This window comes from Mandrillus leucophaeus, unplaced genomic scaffold (genome assembly GCF_000951045.1).
Source record: "Mandrillus leucophaeus isolate KB7577 unplaced genomic scaffold, Mleu.le_1.0 Scaffold803, whole genome shotgun sequence".
Taxonomy (NCBI): domain Eukaryota; kingdom Metazoa; phylum Chordata; class Mammalia; order Primates; family Cercopithecidae; genus Mandrillus; species Mandrillus leucophaeus.
The window spans coordinates 342,254-361,875 of record NW_012108731.1 but is presented as its reverse complement, the minus strand read 5'-3'; the positions used below and the strand labels follow the sequence as shown (position 1 = coordinate 361,875).

The 19,622-nt window shown below is 46.7% G+C and overlaps 1 protein-coding gene across 1 annotated transcript; it reads left to right on the top strand.

Annotated features, from left to right (window-relative positions):
• The first annotated feature begins 7 nt into the window (after positions 1-7).
• Positions 8-8,954, top strand: PAX1 (paired box 1). The gene is made up of 5 exons (XM_011967594.1): positions 8-15; positions 452-1,081; positions 2,573-2,715; positions 3,237-3,459; positions 8,478-8,954. The coding sequence occupies exons 1-5, from the start codon at positions 12-14 to the stop codon at positions 8,567-8,569; spliced, it is 1,092 nt and encodes a 363-aa protein (XP_011822984.1). The 5' UTR covers positions 8-11; the 3' UTR covers positions 8,570-8,954.
• The last annotated feature ends 10,668 nt before the right edge of the window (positions 8,955-19,622 follow it).

Below are 19,622 nucleotides of genomic sequence, written 5' to 3'. Positions count from 1 at the left end.
GCCCGCGCGCTATGGGTAAGGGGCGGGCGACAGGCAAGGCGCGGGCGGGCTGATGAGGTGGGTCGGGTCCGTGTGCCTCCGTTCTCTCTAGTCCGCTTTCCCTGGGCGACCCAGTCCTGGGTCCTGGAGGAGCTACATTCTCCTCTGGTCCCCAGGAGGGGACAGTTCAGCAAGTCTGGGAAGGGCGTGTTCCAAGTAGACGCGCTAAAAGTCGCGAAAGGGCACGGAGGGCTACATTGCGCGGCGCTCCACTCCGCGGCTCCTCTGTGCCCTTGCCCACTCCGAGCCGGACCCAGGCGGTTTGCCCTTGGACTCCGAGCTGTCTGGGGACCCACAGGTCACCCTTTGGAAGTGCGCCTGGGTGCAGTCCCTCGCTCCGCGTGGGGACCTTGGGCTAACCCGCCCGGTGTTTTCTTCCCTGCCTGCTCACTGTTGTCTGGCGCATCCGCAGAGCAGACGTATGGCGAGGTGAACCAGCTGGGCGGTGTGTTCGTCAACGGCCGCCCCCTGCCCAACGCCATCCGCTTGCGCATTGTGGAGCTGGCGCAGCTGGGCATCAGACCCTGTGACATCAGTAGGCAGCTCCGCGTATCCCACGGCTGCGTGAGCAAGATCCTGGCGCGCTACAACGAGACCGGCTCCATTCTGCCCGGGGCCATCGGGGGCAGCAAGCCCCGCGTCACCACTCCCAACGTGGTCAAGCACATCCGGGACTACAAGCAGGGAGACCCTGGCATCTTTGCCTGGGAGATCCGCGACCGGCTGCTGGCCGACGGCGTCTGTGACAAGTACAATGTGCCCTCGGTGAGCTCCATCAGCCGCATTCTGCGCAACAAGATCGGCAGCCTGGCGCAGCCCGGACCGTACGAGGCAAGTAAGCAGCCGCCGTCGCAGCCTACGCTGCCCTACAACCACATCTACCAGTACCCCTACCCCAGTCCCGTGTCGCCCACCGGCGCCAAGATGGGCAGCCACCCCGGGGTCCCGGGCACGGCGGGCCACGTCAGCATCCCGCGCTCATGGCCCTCGGCACACTCGGTCAGCAACATCCTGGGCATCCGGACGTTTATGGAGCAAACAGGTCAGTCGTGGCGGCCTTCGTAGCCTTCTATTAAGGGGCTGAACCTGGGGCGGGCAGGCTTGCAGGAGAGGACTCACACTCGCTCTCCTCCCGGGACAGGTTCTGGCTCAGGGGAGAGCTCCACACTGGCCAGGGAGGCTGGGGGTCCTGGGCCTTTTGTCAGAGACCTCGGACATCTTGAACTTTTTATGACAAATATGGAAAATATTTCCCAAATGGAAGAGCAATCGCCAACCACAAATTTGGAGGCCTGAAATTGCGCTTTTTCATTCTTGCAAAAAGTATGCAAACCCCTATTGCCAAATCTAAGGGGGGAAAAACGCTCAGGCAATTTTGAGACGCTTTCTTTAGCTCTCAGAATCCGTCACAATTTCCCAAGGGTTCTGGCCCCCCACTCCCAGGCCCAGTGGCTCTTCTGAGTTAAAGGAAAAGGGATCTTGTGGTCGGTTGAGTGGCCTACGTCTCTAAGGCCCTGTGGCCTTGCAGGTCCTGGAGTTTGGGGTGATGGCTGCTGGGGCTGCAGCCACCTTCACAAGGATTTGTCGTTTATCTGCAATTAAAGCTCAACAAACTGTTGGTCAAATGGGTGATGAGGAAGATGGGGAAGGCAGGGAAGTTTGGGGCAACTTTGATGCCTGAGGGGGAAAGAATCTGGCCAGAATCGGTCTGGATTTCTTTGTCCTGTCCCTGGCTGCCAGCAGCTGGCCAGGGGATGGCACACTCTTAGGAGAGCAGACTCAGGAGGAGGGTAAGAAGCAAAATTCAAGGTAGCCTAGGAGGAAAGAAACTGTGAGTGCTCAGCTCCAGCAGTAGCAGCGCCTCTGTGGCCCTGCGCTCCCTTTGTGTCTCCGGGTGGCTCTAACCCAGTCTGAGGCTAAAGCTTCCCATGGAATGTCAGTGGGCAGCTGGTTGGGAGGTGACCCCACCAAGCCTGCATGCAGATCTGGAGCTTTCCCTTGGTTCCTGGCACACACAAGGGCCCGGGGAGCAGCTGTCTGCTTCTATCTGACCCGCGGGGACCACAATGTTGATACTTCTTTTGGGAAACCCTGGGTGTTTCTGGAGGCAGTTCTGGTAGAATCATCTCCCTGCCCTCCAGAGGCTTGTGCAGATGTTGAGAAATCAATACAATTTTCTTGAGGTTGCTGTAGATTTGAACTTGGAAGTTTCTGGGAGCTGTGTCTAGACAATGGAGCAGCTGCTTTGGCTGAGTCTGCCCAGGCTTTGACTCAGCAGCAGCCTGGCGTTCGTGGGAAGCGGGCTGAAGGCTAGGAGGACCGGTCAGCAGGCCTGGCTGCCTTTCCTCTGCCCCACCCGGAGTGGTGAACATCCCAGTCCCTGTCGCCCTCTGTCTACTGGTGGAGTGTCAGGCCACCTACAAATTTTGTGGGAACCCTGGCCCTGCCTTCAGATACAAGCTGGGTGGTTGGCCACACATGTGCCCAGGGCAGATTCAGAGGCACCTTCTAATCTGTCCTCTGTCCCCTGCAGGGGCCCTGGCTGGGAGCGAAGGCACCACTTACTCTCCCAAGATGGAAGACTGGGCCGGTGTGAACCGCACGGCCTTCCCCGCCACCCCCGCAGTGAATGGGCTGGAGAAACCTGCCTTAGAGGCAGACATTAAATACACTCAGGTAACCAGGAGGCCCGTGCGGGAGGTGACCTTAAGTAGGGAAGCAGAAGGTTTGGGGAAGTTGGGAAAAAGAGAGAGAAAGAAAAGACAAAATTTCCAGGCAGAGAGATGGTTGTATCTGGAGGCCAGCCAGCAAGCATCCTTTTTGTCCTTTCTTCAAGCGTACTAGTTTGGGGGAGTCTAACTTTCGAGGGGTTGACTTGCCTTTGCCAAGATACCTTAGCTAAAAAAGCAGGAACTCCAGATCACAGGTCCACAGTCAAGGACCTTCTTTCTCTAAATCCCGATATGAACACCATAACCCCTTCAAATCATTATTTGTAACAGTTTGAGTGAATTCTTAGAAATCACTTTGCCAAGGAGTCCTTACTAGGAAATTTAGAGGCCAGGCCTCTCATGGGGCTGATGGATGGGGACAGGGCGTGGGGGAGGGATAATGGGTGAGAACCCCCGTCTCAGTGATGGCGTGGGCTAGAGAAGGCAGGATTTTCTGCTGCTGACGGTCCCCCTCTATCCCCACAGTCGGCCTCTACCCTCTCTGCCGTGGGCGGCTTCCTCCCCGCCTGCGCCTACCCGGCCTCCAACCAGCACGGGGTGTACAGCGCCCCGGGAGGCGGCTACCTCGCCCCGGGCCCGCCGTGGCCGCCGGCGCAAGGCCCTCCGCTGGCGCCCCCCGGGGCCGGCGTAGCTGTGCACGGCGGGGAACTCGCGGCAGCAATGACCTTCAAGCATCCCAACCGAGAAGGTGAGGAGCGCAGAGAAGGGGTCGGGTGGATACTGGAAGGGTTAGGAAAGGTACTGGGGAGGGGGTGTGAGCCTGGGAAAAGGGAGAGCGGGTGGGGAAGAGGTGGGTCCTGGGCATAAACCCTTCCTCTGGGTTAACCGTTATGCCTGTAGCTTCTTGGAGCAGATTCGTTCTGACAGGTGTCCCTACAAAAGTACTCGAGGTTGAGAGAGACTGGCCCCAAGACTGTCCCCTCCACTTATGAGGGGAGAGGAGAAAGGGGGTCCTTCTGGCACACAGGACACGTGGGTTTGGATCCGGTTCTGGCGCCTTCGACCAAATTCCTGCTTCTTTCTGGGTTTCTGTTTCTCCATCCAGGGACACGTCTAGCAGGCACCCTCCAGGCTCACCTTTCTGTAGACCTGTCCTAGCACCTGAGCCCTTTAGGTGGGGTTGGACTTGCTAGTGGCACCTGACCTCCATCCCAGGACCCTTCCCATCTCTGCCCCACTGCCCATCTGTTTTTCCCAGGTTCCTTAAAGAAAAAAAAAAAGAGCCTTTGGATTCTTTTTCTTAAATACACACTGTGGGAAAGTAGAGGCCATGTGAATCATTGTCCTTTACTCCAGGCTCAGGAGCTTCCTGTGGTGGTGGTGGTTGTTGGTGGTGGTGGGTGGCGGGGGAGGGGGGGTTTCTCTCTTTCTGTGGAAAATGTGCCTGGTAGTCTTGCCTCCTTTTCTGCTTCCTCCTCCTCTTCCTCTTCCATAAGTCCGCTTCCTGAAAAGTCAAGGAAGAGATTTTAGGTATTTCACTGACAGTCAGCAGTGTGAGGGGCATCTTCTCACACTGCCCGGAGGGGTCCAGTTTTTCCTTTCACTTGGGAAAAGCTCACCAGCCCTTGAGTCTCATGCTCTTTGTCGTTAAAAGGAATGGCTTGATTTGCTAATTTCGAACTTGCCAGTGCTTAGGTTCTGAGCACCAGAAATTTGCAACTTCAACCAACCTGGGAAAGGAAAGGGTCACCCCAGGGCCTCCCAGCCCCAGCAGAGAAAGGGATAAGGCACAAACCTGGGGGACAGCGTGGTGTTCTCAGATTATAAAAGGATTTTTACTAGCTGCTTTGCCTCCACCTGTCCAGGTCTGGAAGCCAGGTGGATGTAGTGGCAGGTGGCAGTGGGCAGGCAGGGGACAGGAGGACCATCCTCCTTGGTGCTGCCCAGGCAAAAAGTGCTATTTCCAAGTAGTCTTGATAAGATAGGAGGGCATGCCCTGGGGAGCTGGGGTGGGGATGGGGGCAGGAAGAAAATAAAGATGCCATCCACAACAGTGAAACGAAGGGAGAAAAATACTTTTCTATTTCCAACTTTCCTAGAGCACAGACATCCTGGGATATTAGGATAATGTTCACTTGCTTAGTTACAGACAGATCCAAGTAAGGAAAATTTATAAAAATTGGGATTTAGAGCTTTTTTAAACTTTAGGTTTAATTTAAATGGAATACTATCACTTGCTCATTTATACAAAAATCCAAGTGAAGGAAATGTTAAAAGTTGAGAGTGAGAACGCCTTTAAGCTTTACATTTAAGGATAGCTAAGGGGTCGCTGATGAGCACTTCACTCATCTTCAGCCTCCAATCAACCTGTTTTCTCAACAACTGAAGTTATCTGCCAAAATCGAAATCAAAATGAAATGTACCACATTACACAAGTTGCTTAAATAAGCAGGTTCTTTTGAATTTAAAAAGTATAACCACAGATTTGAAATGTTTCCCTGGGTTCATCTTACGGAGAAGGAAGACTTAGAAAAAAGACCCACAGTCTTCAGAGGAATGCATTTGTTTTCCAATAGAGCCACTTTGCCCTGGAGGCATTTTAAGCTCCACATTAGACACAAATTATAAAGTGCAGATAATAACCCAAAGGTAGCACACACAGTTCCTAATTCTAAACTACTTCTCATTTAATTTGAGGTGGAAGTCGTGGGGAAGCTGATTTTAACATTTAGCCTCACTGGTGATTGATTTTCTTTAGAAGACACTTTCCTTTTCAGAAATACAGAGCCATTGAATAGTGCTGGCATTTAAGTCCCTTTTACCATTATATTGGCTTGCTATTATGTAATATCCTACCTGTTTTCAAAAACTGCAGCAATAATTTGTTACTCCAGTTATTAAGTTAATTTAATTTTGTGGTCCTCCAAGTTCTTTAAAGGTTCTAATAAAAGATAATCAGATAACTCGGGGACACCATTAGTAATGATTTCTCAAGCTGGCATGCAATTGTTTGTGTTTGAACAGGAATGTAGAAATAATCATTCATTATCTATCTATATTCATAGCCTGAGAATTACATACATACTTGCGTTATGGACTTTTACTCCTTACTGGTAGAACAGCGGACTTCAAAGATCTATTTCCTCAACACAACTAGTCTTTGAAAAGACAGAAAAATAATAAAAATCACTGCCTTTTATTTTCTGACCAGTTCTTAAGAAATTAATATTTTCAGAGAAACCTGTCCCACAGGACAATTTACTATCACCAATTGTTCAATTCATAAGAATAGTGAGAATAGCATTTACTGAATTTCTTTTCAGTAAGATAAAATTCTTCTGTATAATGAAAAGCAATTTAATTTAATAAATGCTCAGTAAAAGCAAATACCTTTGATCACCTAACACATATACACAACACACACATACAGTGCAATATATATCAACATGTCCTCCAAATTAGTGCAAATGAACAGCTTAACAGTTACCCTAAGTGAAACTTAATCAAATGTCAAAATAAAAATTTAGCAATAAATTAGATATTAATTGATTAATTGTGTTATTTAATTAATACTATAATTTTTTTCTTTTTTTTTAAAAGGTGGTGAATCTGGGTTTCCTATTGTGTAGGCAAAAAGTATAATTTACATTCCCCATCCCATGAAAGGAAACTTTAATTTTTGGGAATTGAGAAGAATAGGAAAAGTTTCGCTTAATCTTCACTTGGAGAGGCTGACATTCTAGGAATCTCCAACCACATTCAAATGCTTTTTCACAGCCAGGGGACGACCATCTCCCCTTCCCCACTCTTAGGTGGCAGACACCACCAGATGTTCCCTCAAGACAGCTGGTATTTACAGGGTGTATCCAGAGACCCTAGAAACCTCAGGGTTTTAAGTCCCTCCCTGTGGGGCTCTGGAATGACTCAAGATTTGGAAATCAAATCTATAAGATATTGCATACTCACAAAGAAAATGTATTGCTTATATTTGTTAAAGATAACTTGCAGCTTTGCTCTAGTTACCTCTGCCTGGGGATGGGTTCTTGGAGGATCCTAGAAGTAAACTTTGTCAGGGAGCACTAGGGCGCTGGCATTGTCGCAGGCACCCGGATGCTCCCAACCGCAGCCTCATTTGACCCAACCCCAGGGGTCCCTTCCCCTCAACGGTGGTCCCAGAGTGCCCTGCAATTGCAGTTGAATATTACAAAAATGCCTCTTCCCCTTCTTAGCCCCTGAATTAAATGAGCCTGACCCAGGCCCTGGCCTCCGAGGGCCCAGAAGTACCCACCCATTTGTCCTGTGGAGGGAATGGAGGGCAGGAGGGGCCCTATGAGGAAGGATGGTCTGGACTGGGCTAAAAACACAGCAGGATTCGCCCCTATAGGGTGGGATGCAGTTGTCCTGGGTGTTTATTTTTCATGAGTTCAGTTTCTTGCTTGTCTCTAAGGTAACCGTCCCTTGGCTGAGAAACCTCCTCCTCCTCAGATGTTTTCTAAACAGGTCCTCACTTTGAAGTGTGTGTCCAGGGTAGAAAGAAAAGGTCTGAATACTTGGCTGGGCGGCCACAAATATGTTTAGAAAAAAGAGCTGAGAGCCAGGGAAAAGCAGAGGGGCCACTGTCCGGGGAAGGTCTTTAGACCTCTTTAAAATCTCAGCGAAACCGTGTGTTTGTGTGTGTTTGTGTGTGTTTGTGTGTGGGTGTGTGTGTCTTGCACAGAAGTGGTTGGCCCAGCTCTGCGCAGCCACAGCAAGTTGCGCCTGAGGCTGAGGCGAGGGAAGTTGCAGGAGAAAAAAACATCCAGAGTTCCCCTCATGCAAATTGAAGCGCTCCAAGCTCCCTCTTTAAAGGAGGACTTAGGGAAAAAAGAAAATTGAAAATAGGCCCCTGTAGGTATAAACAAACTGTGGATCCTGGTTGTAGGAGAAGCAGAGTGGCCCAAGGGTGGGAAAGGAAAAACAGGCTTGCGCAATCGTGGCGTCACTTTCTGGCTTCCAGTAGCAAAACTTGGGCCCCTTCCCAAACCCCCAAATAATAGAGTAAAGCGCAGAATACCACCCGATCTGGCCATCCCACTGTCACTTAATCCGGAGGCCCACAGGTCCCAGGACGTGCTGTGCCCACAGTGGTGAGCGCATCTCGATCCCCGGACCTCGTGAGCACAACGAAGTCTGCCGCTCACTTAAAGCCCAACTGCCTCCTGTGTCGGAGGAATCCAGGCCGCTCCAGGGGAATCTCTGGTGGCTCATTTCCCGCACGATTTCCCCCTGCCCACAGCGAGTTCCGAGCCACGGGTGTCAGCTGACTCGACGCTGTGGCTGCCCTTCGCACTTGTGCGCGCGCCTGAGGTTTGGAAAGGGTGAGGGTCCGCGCAACGTTAGAGTCCCGCTCCCTTCTGCGGAAGTCTCCATCAGACCTGAAACCCTCCCAGCCCTCTGCGCCCTTCACTTCCTTTACTGAGCAGGTGGTGAGGGGGTTGGAAGGCAACGGGAATTGCACCCAGCCAGCGGTCAGTGTTTGCAAATGGCCTTGCGAGGAGTCCCGCTTGCCAAGGCTGTCCTTGCAAGTGGCTCCCCTAGCGGGAGAGGGAGGGCTGGTCGCCCACGGAAGCTTGGGGTCTCTGGAGAGTGCGAGTCTCTGCTTCCCTCTTCCAGAGTCTTCAAGGGTTGAGCGCGCACGACTTCGCTCTGCCGGCGTCGAGTCCCAGTGCCGCTCGCCCTGCAGCGGCGTTAGGCAGTGATCCGACGCCCCTGTGCTTCCTCCCGCAGTGGCTGACAGGAAGCCTCCCAGCCCCGGCAGCAAGGCCCCGGACGCCCTCAGTAGCTTACACGGACTGCCCATCCCGGCCTCGACCTCCTAGGGGCAGCTCTCCCCGGACCCGAGCTTGGAGGGAACGGCAGGCGGACCCGGGCGCACAGGTCTGCGCAGCGGCCCCGGCAAGCTGCGCGGGCAGGACCGGAGGACAAGCGGCGGAGGCGGAGGAAGCCAGCGCCGGCCCCCGGGGTGCACGCCCAGCCAGCCCCCAGGCCCAGCCCTGCCTCTGTCCGGACCCACCACACTTCCTTTATTGGCCTGGGTTTTTAGGCTTCTCTTAACTTTGGCTTTAGACTGTTGCACCCTCCTCACAATCCTTGCTCTGACGTGGCCTCCCTCGCTCTGCCAGCCTCAGATTTCTTTTTTGTCACTCTCTTGTCCGTCTCCGTCTCGCCTCTCTCCCTCTTTCCTTCCCTTCTCTTTCTTTCTCACTCTCCCTTCCTTCCCTTTCTCTTTTCTTTCCTCCCTCCCTTCCACCCCCGGCTTTCCCTGACCTTCCATGACTCCCTCTGCCCTTCCACTCTCTTCTCCTTGCTCCAACCTCTGCTCCAGTCCCGCTCCTTCCCCTTCTCCTCTATCTACTCCTCTATATGCTCTCAGCCCTTTTTCCTGGTCCATCCCCGTCTTTCCCTCTCTCTCTCTCTTACTCTACTGTCAAGGGCCCCAATTCCCTTTGTTTTACTGCTTCCCCAACCCTCCCTCAGTCCCTAAGAGCCCTAGAGCCATCTCGGTGACAGTCCCTTCTTTGGCACCTGGGACTTTGTAGCCTTCACTCCTCTGAGACCCCCAGCCCTAATGGAGGGGAGCTCAAACCTAGGAAGTGGACAGAAAAGCCACAGCCTTTATTTTATATATATATTTTTGTAATAACAAACCCTAAAAAATCCTCCATGAACTGTCCTCTGCCTTCGATCCCCGCAGTATATTGTCTGGAAATCTGTTTTCTCAGAGCCCAGTGGCCGCCGGGCTTCTCTTCCCTTCTGAGATGATGTCACCCCAAAGAAGACTGGGATAGGAGTAGGGAGCACAGGGGTTGTTGGCGTTTTCTGTGCTTAGAAAACTGGATGTCCTGCAGGTGTCTCCTCCCATCCCTCCACTCGAAACGCTTGCCAGGGAATCAAACAAATGGTAAACACATCAGCACTTTTTGGTGTTCAGGGGTCAGCACATTTGTTAATTTAAACCACAAACGGCTTCCAGGTACAAAGGTTCATTTGGACTTCTGGTTTGCAAGGGATGAGGGTTAAAAACAAAACAAAACAACCCAGAAAGCGTCTTCTAGAGCCAGCTGCAAGAGCTGTGAACTGCTTCCAAGTTAGGTGAGCTGGTGGTGGGACCCTGGACATAATGCAATTCTGTAGTCACAGCAATATCCCTGGCGAGAGCCTGACATCGCCTGTTAAAGGTGGCTGCCTCTGAATAAAGGAAAGCATCTGAAAGGTGTGTGGTGAGGTGAGCAAGTCTGTTTCTGAGTGCAGAGTGTTGAATTCTTACTCCGCAGCTACTCTCTCCCCTGAGTTTCCAGGATGAACACTATCAAGGGAAATAATTTTCTTGGTTTCCTCAGGAGCACCTGCATTCCAGGGTGGTCAAGAAGTGGAAGAGAAAGCGAAATGGAAATGGGGAAGGCATTTGCCAATGGGGTGGGGAGCCTCTTCTTCCCTCGCAAGGGATGGGCCCTGAGAAACTGAGCTAGAGAGGAAATATGCAGAAATCATCTTAAAATGCAGTTAATTCTGAAAAGAGTAAAATGGGCAAAAGGCAATAAGCCAGAATGGAGGATTTCTTCAGAACATTTCTAGTATTCTAAAAGCTAAAGAAGACAATCCCAGGCTACCAAGTAATCTAGGGGGTTTGCACTACAAAGGGGCTTCTGGCTAATTTTTTTTTTTCCCCTCTCTCTGTTTGACTTTCTAAAACTGTTGGAAGAGATTTTTGAATTGAAGTTGCTGTTTGTGAGTGGAGCTGCCTGCTTGTTGTGTGCACTGGACCCACCTAGGGGACCAGTGGTAAACTGTTTTTATTGCATCTCTTTGTGATAGTACCTGTTGAAGGTATCAATTATAAAACAGTACTTACTTTTTTCCTAGAGAGACTCTTCTTCTCAGATTCAAAGTCTCTTGTCTTTTTTTTTTTTTTTTAAAGTTTCATTTTGTAGACAGTGTTAGTGATGGCTAGAGATTTGATTTATTTTCTCTAGACCACATAGCAAGGTATGAATTAGTGGGCTTGTCCTTGGAAACTGGGTGACACTATCTCATCAGAGAGGCAGGATTGAGACTTGGCCTTTGAGACTGAGGTCCTCAGTCTTCCATGGCAGCATATCCTCTAGAAGAGCTAGTCATACTGATAATAGGAAAAAAGTATGACAAAGAAGTATGTTCCCAAGTCCCCCATCCTCTCAGCGTGTCTCCTTGTGCTTATATGAGCATTGCATGCTCAGTTGTGACATCCTGGACAGAATTTTCATGCACCCATTTGTGATGCCTGGAGAAGGACTGGTTTTCTCAGGCCAGGAGGAAGACATCACATCCTTTTCTGAAGGAATGAGAAGAATCTATATGACAACTTCTACCTTTGAGTTGTCACCATCCTCATTTCCCTGCTATGGCCCACTTCTGTGTTTGAGCTGATCAGGGTTCTGGGGGAGAAGAGCTGGGAAATGCGCCCCAGGATGGATGCAAAGCACCGGTGTTTTAAGTGCCACCTGCAAAGGAAGGCATTTTTCAAATCTGCCTCTTGTTCCCTGTATCCTGTGGCTGGAGGCGGGTCTTTGAGTTCCCTGGCTCTGGGGCGAGCATTCACAGAGGATAGGCAGCCTTCGTCTCAGAGCCAGCAGGCTCTGGCATTTCATGTGGCGTGTGGAGGGACATACCCCCTCTCTCGTGGCTGGGGATCACAGAATGTCTCAGTGAACTTGGCTTAAATCTCTGCTCCACTGTATGTGTCAGGGGACTGGGACCTCTCTGAGCCTGTCTGTGAAATGTAGCCTTCAATGCAGTAATGCACACGGTGACCTGCCCTGTAGGAAGACTGGCACTGGTGTGGCTTCACCTCTTTGGAGACAATTTTGCTTATCTTTTAACAAAAGTTAGAGGAATCACTTGTAAGGTTGGTGGGACACCCAGAATTTAAATATTTTCCAAAAGATCCCATTGGAATATTGCACTTTTGCTCTTTGTTCATATGGATCTGTGGAGGCATTGAGAGCTCATAATAAAATTATGCAGCACCACGTCAGGTAGAATAATTTGAGAAACAATCACTCCCTAAACACAGTTTGTCTTTGCCTTTCATTTTTTTAATTTGAGAATAAGTTTTTTCTTGAAGAAAAATATAGAGATGTAACCCCCCAAAATAAAGACATAATCACTCAATAGCCCTCTGATTTTTTGAAAGAATAGAAATAATATATGTGTATCACTAAAAAACTCAAGCAGTACAGAAACATTAAAATGAAAAGTGGAAGTTCTTCCTACTCTTATCTTTGTTCTTAAAGGTGAATGCTGTTACAGTGTTTTGTGAATCTTTCCAGGAAAAACATGCATGCGGGAAAGTATCTGTTTCTGTCCATGTGTTATTTAAAGGGGCACCCTAATGAGTTGTGCTGTGCACACACGCAGACATGAGCTGAAGATTTGCTCTGTGTACCACCAGCTTCAGCTCCAATGTATCCACTTTATTCTCGTAAATGGATGTTTATTACCAAGGATTTATTAAAAACAGGGTATTTGTAAAGAGGGCCAGCTTCGTGCTTTAAATGAATAAAGACAGGATTTGTTGTGTTCATTATTGGAGGAAGTACTTGCAATGGATTGTAGTAACTTCCCTGCCAAAGGTAGCTGCTTTTTGGCAAGAAGTAAGGAAAACAAACCAAAGGAAAGGAGGATTGAGGAACAAGAGGCATGAAGTTTTGCCCTTCTTGAATATGCCCTGAGTTGTTCTACAGATCACTGAAAGGCATTCGAAGATGTGAGGGGAAGGTTTCCTCTCCTTTGGAGGGAGTCAGTCTCTCTGGGCCAGGAAAGAGACATGGAGGCAGAGGGGTGTGGCAAAACTTTGTCTGAAGAAATACCGGCTACAAATAAAGTTTAGATTTTCAATACTGGCACAAGTATTTTTTTTTTTTAACCTATCCCAAATTCAATTTACTAAAATCCATGTGGAATTAACCTCCTGACGAGTGAACCCCACTCACTGACAACTGTATTTCTGCCATTTGTGTGTTTCTTGACTCCTGGTAAGAAGGATGGAATTTATTTAATTGAACTGTGGTTTCGGTAAAGCACACTGTAGATTTCCTGGCATCAGCTTCCCTAGCTAGGATTACATTGGCCTGGGTTTCTTTTCAAAAGAAACTCTACCTGCCCCATGTAATGCTGGATGATATGAATTTAGAATCTTGCTAGAATGTGCCCGAGGAACTCAGTTGAAAGGATCGTGCATCCAGACAGTCTATATAATAAGAAACATTTGAGTCCCTTCTTTTAATGAGCAAGATTTATGCACAAAGTGGTATTTGGTTTTCACCTTGACCTTGCTGTCTGAACCACAGCCTGACTCACTGAAGAAATGTCCTATGGTTGAGATATTTCTAGCCAAACCTTTGTATCTCAACCTTAAATTTTTCTTTTTTTCTTTTTTAACAGAACAAGGAAGAATCACACTGTCTTCTTTTTCAAGGCCATAAAATGAGAACCACACATTTAGCCCCAGTCCAACTTGGGAATTCTAAACACTTGGAACAATTATACTCAGTTTAGTCTAGTCCTTTCTTTGGAGTTAAAACCAGTTGAAACTCCTGCTGCACTCTAAAGAGCTCTTGTCCAGGAGATGCAGCCTGTGATTCTTGTTGGAACACACATCTGTTTCTGGCCGGCCGAATCCAAAAGTGGAATCCCAATTGCAGTTTTCATGGGTGATGGAATTTCGACTGCATTATAATGTAACCACCTGGGTTGCCTTCACTTTCCTTTTTCTTCTTAAGGATGAAATAGGCAGATAAGTATTCATTCAGCTATTAAATTACATTTCCATACTGTAACGTCTTATTTCCTTTTTCTCTGGTGAAATATATTGACCTGATGGATTATCTGCAGTGTCATTTCTTATATAGACCTCACAATTTTAACTTTCAGGGTCTCTTTCAGTCATTTGTGGATGTGGTTTTAGCTTTGTAAGATTTTATTTTACCCCAAGCAACAAACAACAAAACAAAAATTACTAGATTTAACAACAATCTCTTGGATGAAAAGTAAGCAAGATATTTAAATGAATGGAAAGAAACTGACTTCTTAAAAAGTTGAATTGGAGCCTGAAACTTGTGAAACATAAAAAATAAAACGCTTCTTTGGCAAACAAGTTGAAATATGATTAGCTTGAACTGGGAAGCTGAAAGTATCATTCTGGCCACCAGGGGGAGCACACATTGTTCCAGGAGATAAAGACAAGCATGCAGATAAATAATACAATGTAAAAGATTTGTCGTTTTGTTAAAGTGGGAACTTTCCTGTTGTTAACGTCCACTTACAAGAGAAGGGCTCTTGTTGTTGTTGTTGTTATTGTTACTGTTAGCCAGATGCTCGCACATGTGGTAAAAAATGGACTTTCTAGGCTCATCAACACATGACTTAGCAAACAAGTTGGCTTAGACATCAATAGCACCTTGCAAATAAGTTTCACTTCCAACTTTGACTGTAAGATATACATATATTGAAGTCTTTGAATTTAAAATAAACATATGTGAATTTTAAAAGCAAGTAACCAGGCACAGTGGCTCAGGCCTGTAATCCCAGCACTTTGGGAGGCTGAGGAGGAAGGATTGCTTGAGCCCAGGAGTTTGAGACCATCCTGGCTGACCTAGTGAGATCGCAGTGCTACCGAAAAAAAAAAATAGTTGGATGTGGTGTGCATGCCCATAGTTCTAGCTACTTGGGAGGCTGAGGCAAGAGGATTCCTCGAGCCTAGGAGAGGGAGGCTGCAGTGAGCTGTGATTGCACCACTGCACTCCAGCCTGGGTGACAGAGTACGACTCTGTCTCAAAAAAGAGAGAGAGAAAAAAATCCAACCTAATCTAAACTGATATTTCTGGGAAATAAAATTATTTCATTTATATTTGTGAAATTTTAGTTTTTTTGATTCTTTTGAGTTTGTCTCTCATTTTAAGCAACTTATCTATATTTAGTGATCTTTTTGAAAGTTTTAATCATTTAAAGTTAGAACACAATATTTATCTGTAAGGACCAACATATTACAGAGGCAACAAACAGCAAGGAAAATGATTTTCTTCCCACTTTCTATTTACTGTAGGATAAAATCCAGAAAGATCACCATGGGTGAGGCAACGATAATTTATTTCTTAGATTTAAAAAAAGGAGCCTCTCTTACCATCTGTAATGTGGTCTTTTGCACATACTCAACTCAGAATACCACCTGTGGAACATCTTTATGCAGGAAGCAGTTTAGGAAAAGATAGGGGATGTGTAGCTAAAAGTTGGCAGAGCTGTCTAGGTTCAAAGTCTCAGTTTTACCACTTACCAGTTGTGTTGCTTTGGGTAAATTTAGGCAAAACCTTTCAGCCTTAGTTTCCTCATCCGTTTAATGGAAATTATACCTCTCTCCCTGGGCTGCTGTGAGAATTAAATGTAGTAATATACATAAAGAGTAGAGACTTGCTTTGGGTCACAGTCAGCTTTTATTAGTGTTGTTATTATTGTTGCTGTTTTCTTCTTTTTCTTCGTACATCAACATTTTATGGCGAATTAAATCGTGTTTTAAGCTTGTAGACCACATTGGTTATTTTATACACACACACACACACACACACACACACACACACACACACACACATATATATGAATTGTTTCTTGAGACAAGATCTCACTCTGTCGCCGAGGCTGGAGTATAATGGTTTGATCACAGTTCACTGCAGCCTTGAACTCCTCCTAGACTCAGGTAATCCTCCCACCTCAACCTCCTGAGTAGCTAGGACTACAGCTGTGTACCAACCCACCTGGTTAATTTTTTTATTTTTAATTTTTTGTAGAGATGCAGTCTTGCTGTGTTGCCCAGAACTCCTGGACTCAAGCCATCCTCCCACCTTGACCTCGGCCTCCCAAAGTGTTGGGATTACAGGCATGAGCCACCACACCTGGCCTTGGCTGTATATTAGATTTGTTAATGGTCCAGAGCCCATCAAGACTGCTAACACAAGTCTCTGAATTTACTGGAGCACTCGACAGCATCAGAGGGAAGAGCCACTGTCAGCTACTAATCCAATCTGATGGCTCTGGGACATTCACAAAGACCTTAAGACTACTTGATGATTTCATGGCTAGACCTGTGAGGATTAACAGCCAGCAGGTCACTGCCATTACTGCATTGAAGTAGAGTTTGTGTAGCAAGTCCACTTAGATCAATTTTATGTGATCATGCTTTGTGTCATGTCCACAGATCCAGAACTGGTGTGCAGAGACCTCGTCCTACTTGGAAAACGCATTCACCTCAAGGGGGCTGAAAAGCCTGTTGCATCTGCTGCTGACTTTAGTGCGAATCAGGAAGGAGACCACCCCTCATATTGTCTTATGCCCAATTTCTGCCTCCAAAGAAAAAAAAAAGTAGAAACTAAAAGGCAGAAATGAAATCACAAGCAGACAGCCCAGCACCGCACCCTTCGCCTGGTAGTTAAAGATCGACCCCTGACCTAATCGGCTATGTTATCTATAGATTACAGACATTGTACAGAAAAGCATTGTGAAAATCCCTATCCTGTTTTGTTCTGATCTAATTACCAGTGCATGCAGCCCCCAGTCAACCCCCTGCTTGCTCAATCAATCAGGACCCCTTCATGCGCACCCCCTTAGAGTTGCAAGCCCTTAAAAGAGACAGGAATTGCTCCCTCAGGGAGCTTGGCTCTTGAGACAGGAGTCTTGCTGATGCCCCCAGCTGAATAAACCCCTTTGTTTTTTAACTTGGTGTCTGAGGAGTTTTGTCTGTGGCTAGTCCTGCTACGTTTCTTGGTTCTCTGACCGGGAAGCGAGGCGATTGGCGGATGGTCGAGGCAGCTTCTTAGGCAACTTAAGCCTGCCCTATGGAACATTGCTGGGGGAGACTTCGACCAGCCCCAGCGATGCGGGTCCTGAGAGTGCTCCCGGGTAGGCATTTGCCCCAGTGGGACGCCTCGCCAGAGCAGTGTGTGGCAGGCCCCCATGGAGGATCAACGCAGTGGCTGAATACCGGGAAGGAATGGGCACTTGGAGTCTGGACATCTAAAACTTGGTAAGAATAGTCTTTGAAACTTGCCCACTCTGTCTCAGTGGAAGCATGGCCTGATCACCCATAGCATGCCTTTATCGGCACTTTGGTTTTGATTTTGGTTTTGACTTGGTTTGAATTGCTTGACAGGACTGCTCTTGGGAACTTGCCCATTCCATTTGAGTGGAAGCATGGCCTGATCACCCACGGCATGCCTTTATTGGCACTTTGGTTTTGGTTTTGACTTGATTTGAATTGCTTGACAGGAGTGGTCTTGGGAACTTGCCTACTCCATTTGAGTGGAAGTGTGGCCTGATCACCCATGGTGTGCCTGTACTGGCACTTTGGTTTTGTTTTTACTTGACTTGGATTGCTTGCTACTTTGGTTTTGGTTTTGACCTGGCTTGGATTTCTGGATACTTTGATTTTGATTTTGGTTTTGATTTTGGTTTGGTGCAAACTGCAGAAGTGTGTGTGTGCCCTTTTTACCTGTTCTTTGTGTTGTGGTATGCCTGTGGTGTGAGCGTGGTGTTTTGTCTCAAAGAAGCATAGGTCAGGCACAAATAAGCCCACCCTTCTAGGAACTATGTTGAAAAATTTCAAAAAAGAACTTAAAGGAGACTATAGAGTACTATGATACTAGGAAAACTGAAAACTTTGTGTAAGATAGACTGGCCAGCATTAGAGGTAGGTTGGCCATTAGAAGGAAGCCTGGACAGGTCCCTTTTTTCAAAGGTATGGCACAAGGTAACCTGTAAGCCAGGGAACCCAGACCAGTTTCCATACATAGACACTTGGTTACAGCTGGTTTTAGACCCCCTGCCCCCAACACACAGTGGTTGAGAGAACAGCAGCGTAAGTGACTGGTAGAGACAAGGAAAGACAAGCAGAGAGAGAAAAAGGAAAGCAACAGAGAGGAAAAGAGGCAAAGAGAGAGAGGGAGAGACAGAGAGGAAGAGACAGACAAAGAGGGAGTCAAGGAGAGAGAGAGAGAAAGAAAGAGGCAGAGAGAGAGAGGAAGAGACAGGGGCAAAAGGAAAGTCAAAGAGAGACAAAGTCAAACAGAGAAAGAAAGAGAGAAAGAGAGAGGTATACAAGTAGTTAAGAAAAAAAAAAAGTAAAAAAATAACTTTTACAGGAAACCTCATTGTGAGCACACCTCACCAGTTCAGAAATATCCTAAGGGGGGAAAAAGGTGTGTGGGGGGGTGGAATTTATATAAAAAGACAATTATATAGTAAATTCTTGTCCTGAAATAAATTAAGTGGTTGTTTAAAGAAAGAAATATTTGTAATAAATCAGAAAGTTGAGGCATGTCGAAGAATTGTCTGCGAAAGTCATGAGAGAGAAAAATATTATAAAAAAGAAATTATGCAAAAAATGTTGTATAATTTAAACGTAACTAGGCCTCCTGAATGTAAAACTATTGAGAAAAAAATTAGTTTATGTGCAGGTGTATAAGAAAAGTGAAATATACCTTTGGTAAAAGGATTATAAGGAAGGATAAGAATGCACATTTTCACCTACATTAAAAACTTTAAAAATTATTGTTTTGAAGGTTTAAGCAAGTTTTAAAATGATAATTGTAAGGAAAATTCTGTGTGTAAATATATTAGCTAAAGTTAAAGAAGTATCATCCAGTTTTTCTGTGAACTGAACATTAAAATAAAAGCATAACAGGTTTTTCTTAAAGCACCAACCTGCTTTTTAGCAAAAGTTATAAAAAGTTAAAAAGAGTCTATAAAATCTTACCTTATGGTCAAACATTAAAAATTAGACAAATATGTCTACAAGGTTTTATTAAAATTAGGTTTAACAGTAATAACACACTAATATAAAGATGAAATTTAGCTTATCTGGTATAAAAATCATACAGGAAGCATTGTTAAATGTAAAATGATATTTGGCTTTCTTTAGTTTAAAAACTAAGATGGTCCTCCAGTCGACCAGGTGTGGGCTGCATGGTAGCTCTTTTCCAGAATTCTACAGCCTGGAGTTATAAGTCATGCCAAGCTCTCTTTGCTATATCCTAAAGTCCGGCACCCTGCAGGTCAGCCCCCGAGGGCCATCCAGCCTCCGTCTCCCAACACTAAGTTCACTTCGTGTCTCTCATGACAAGGAGGAAACTTAGCATTCCTTGGAGACCTGAAAGGATGCAGTGAGCTTAAGAATTTTCAAGAGCTTATCAATCAGTCAGCCCTTGTTCATCCCTGAGCGGATGTGTGGTGGTATTGTGGTGGACCTTTTCTGGGCACTCTGCTGAATAACTGGAGTGGCACTTGTACTTTAGTCCATTTGGCTATCCCTTTCACCCTGGCATTTCATCAACCAGAAGAAAAAAAATAAGACATCATAAAGCGAGAGAAGCCCCTTATGGGTCTTTCAACTCTCATGTCTATTTAGACGCAATTGGAGTCGCACGAGGAATACCAGATCAATTTAAAGCTTGAAATCAAATAGCTGCAGGATTTGAGTCAGTATTTTGGTAGGTGACAGTTAATAAAAATGTAGATTAGATAAACTACATCTATTACAACCAACAGCAATGAGCTTTTCATGAGTTAAAAGAAAAACTCATGTCGGCTCCAGCCCTGAGGCTACCTGACCTGACAAAACCCTTTATACCCTATGTGTCAGAAAGAGAAAAAATGGCAGTTGGAGTTTTAACCCAGACGGTGGGGCCCTGGCCAAGGCCTATCTCTCAAAGGCCTCAAAACAACTAGACAGGGTTTCCAAAGGCTGGTCTAAGGGCCCTAGCAGCAATGGCCCTGTTAGCACAAGAAGCAGATAAACTAACCCTTAGGCAAAACCTGAATATAAAGGCCCCCCATGCTGTGATAACTTTA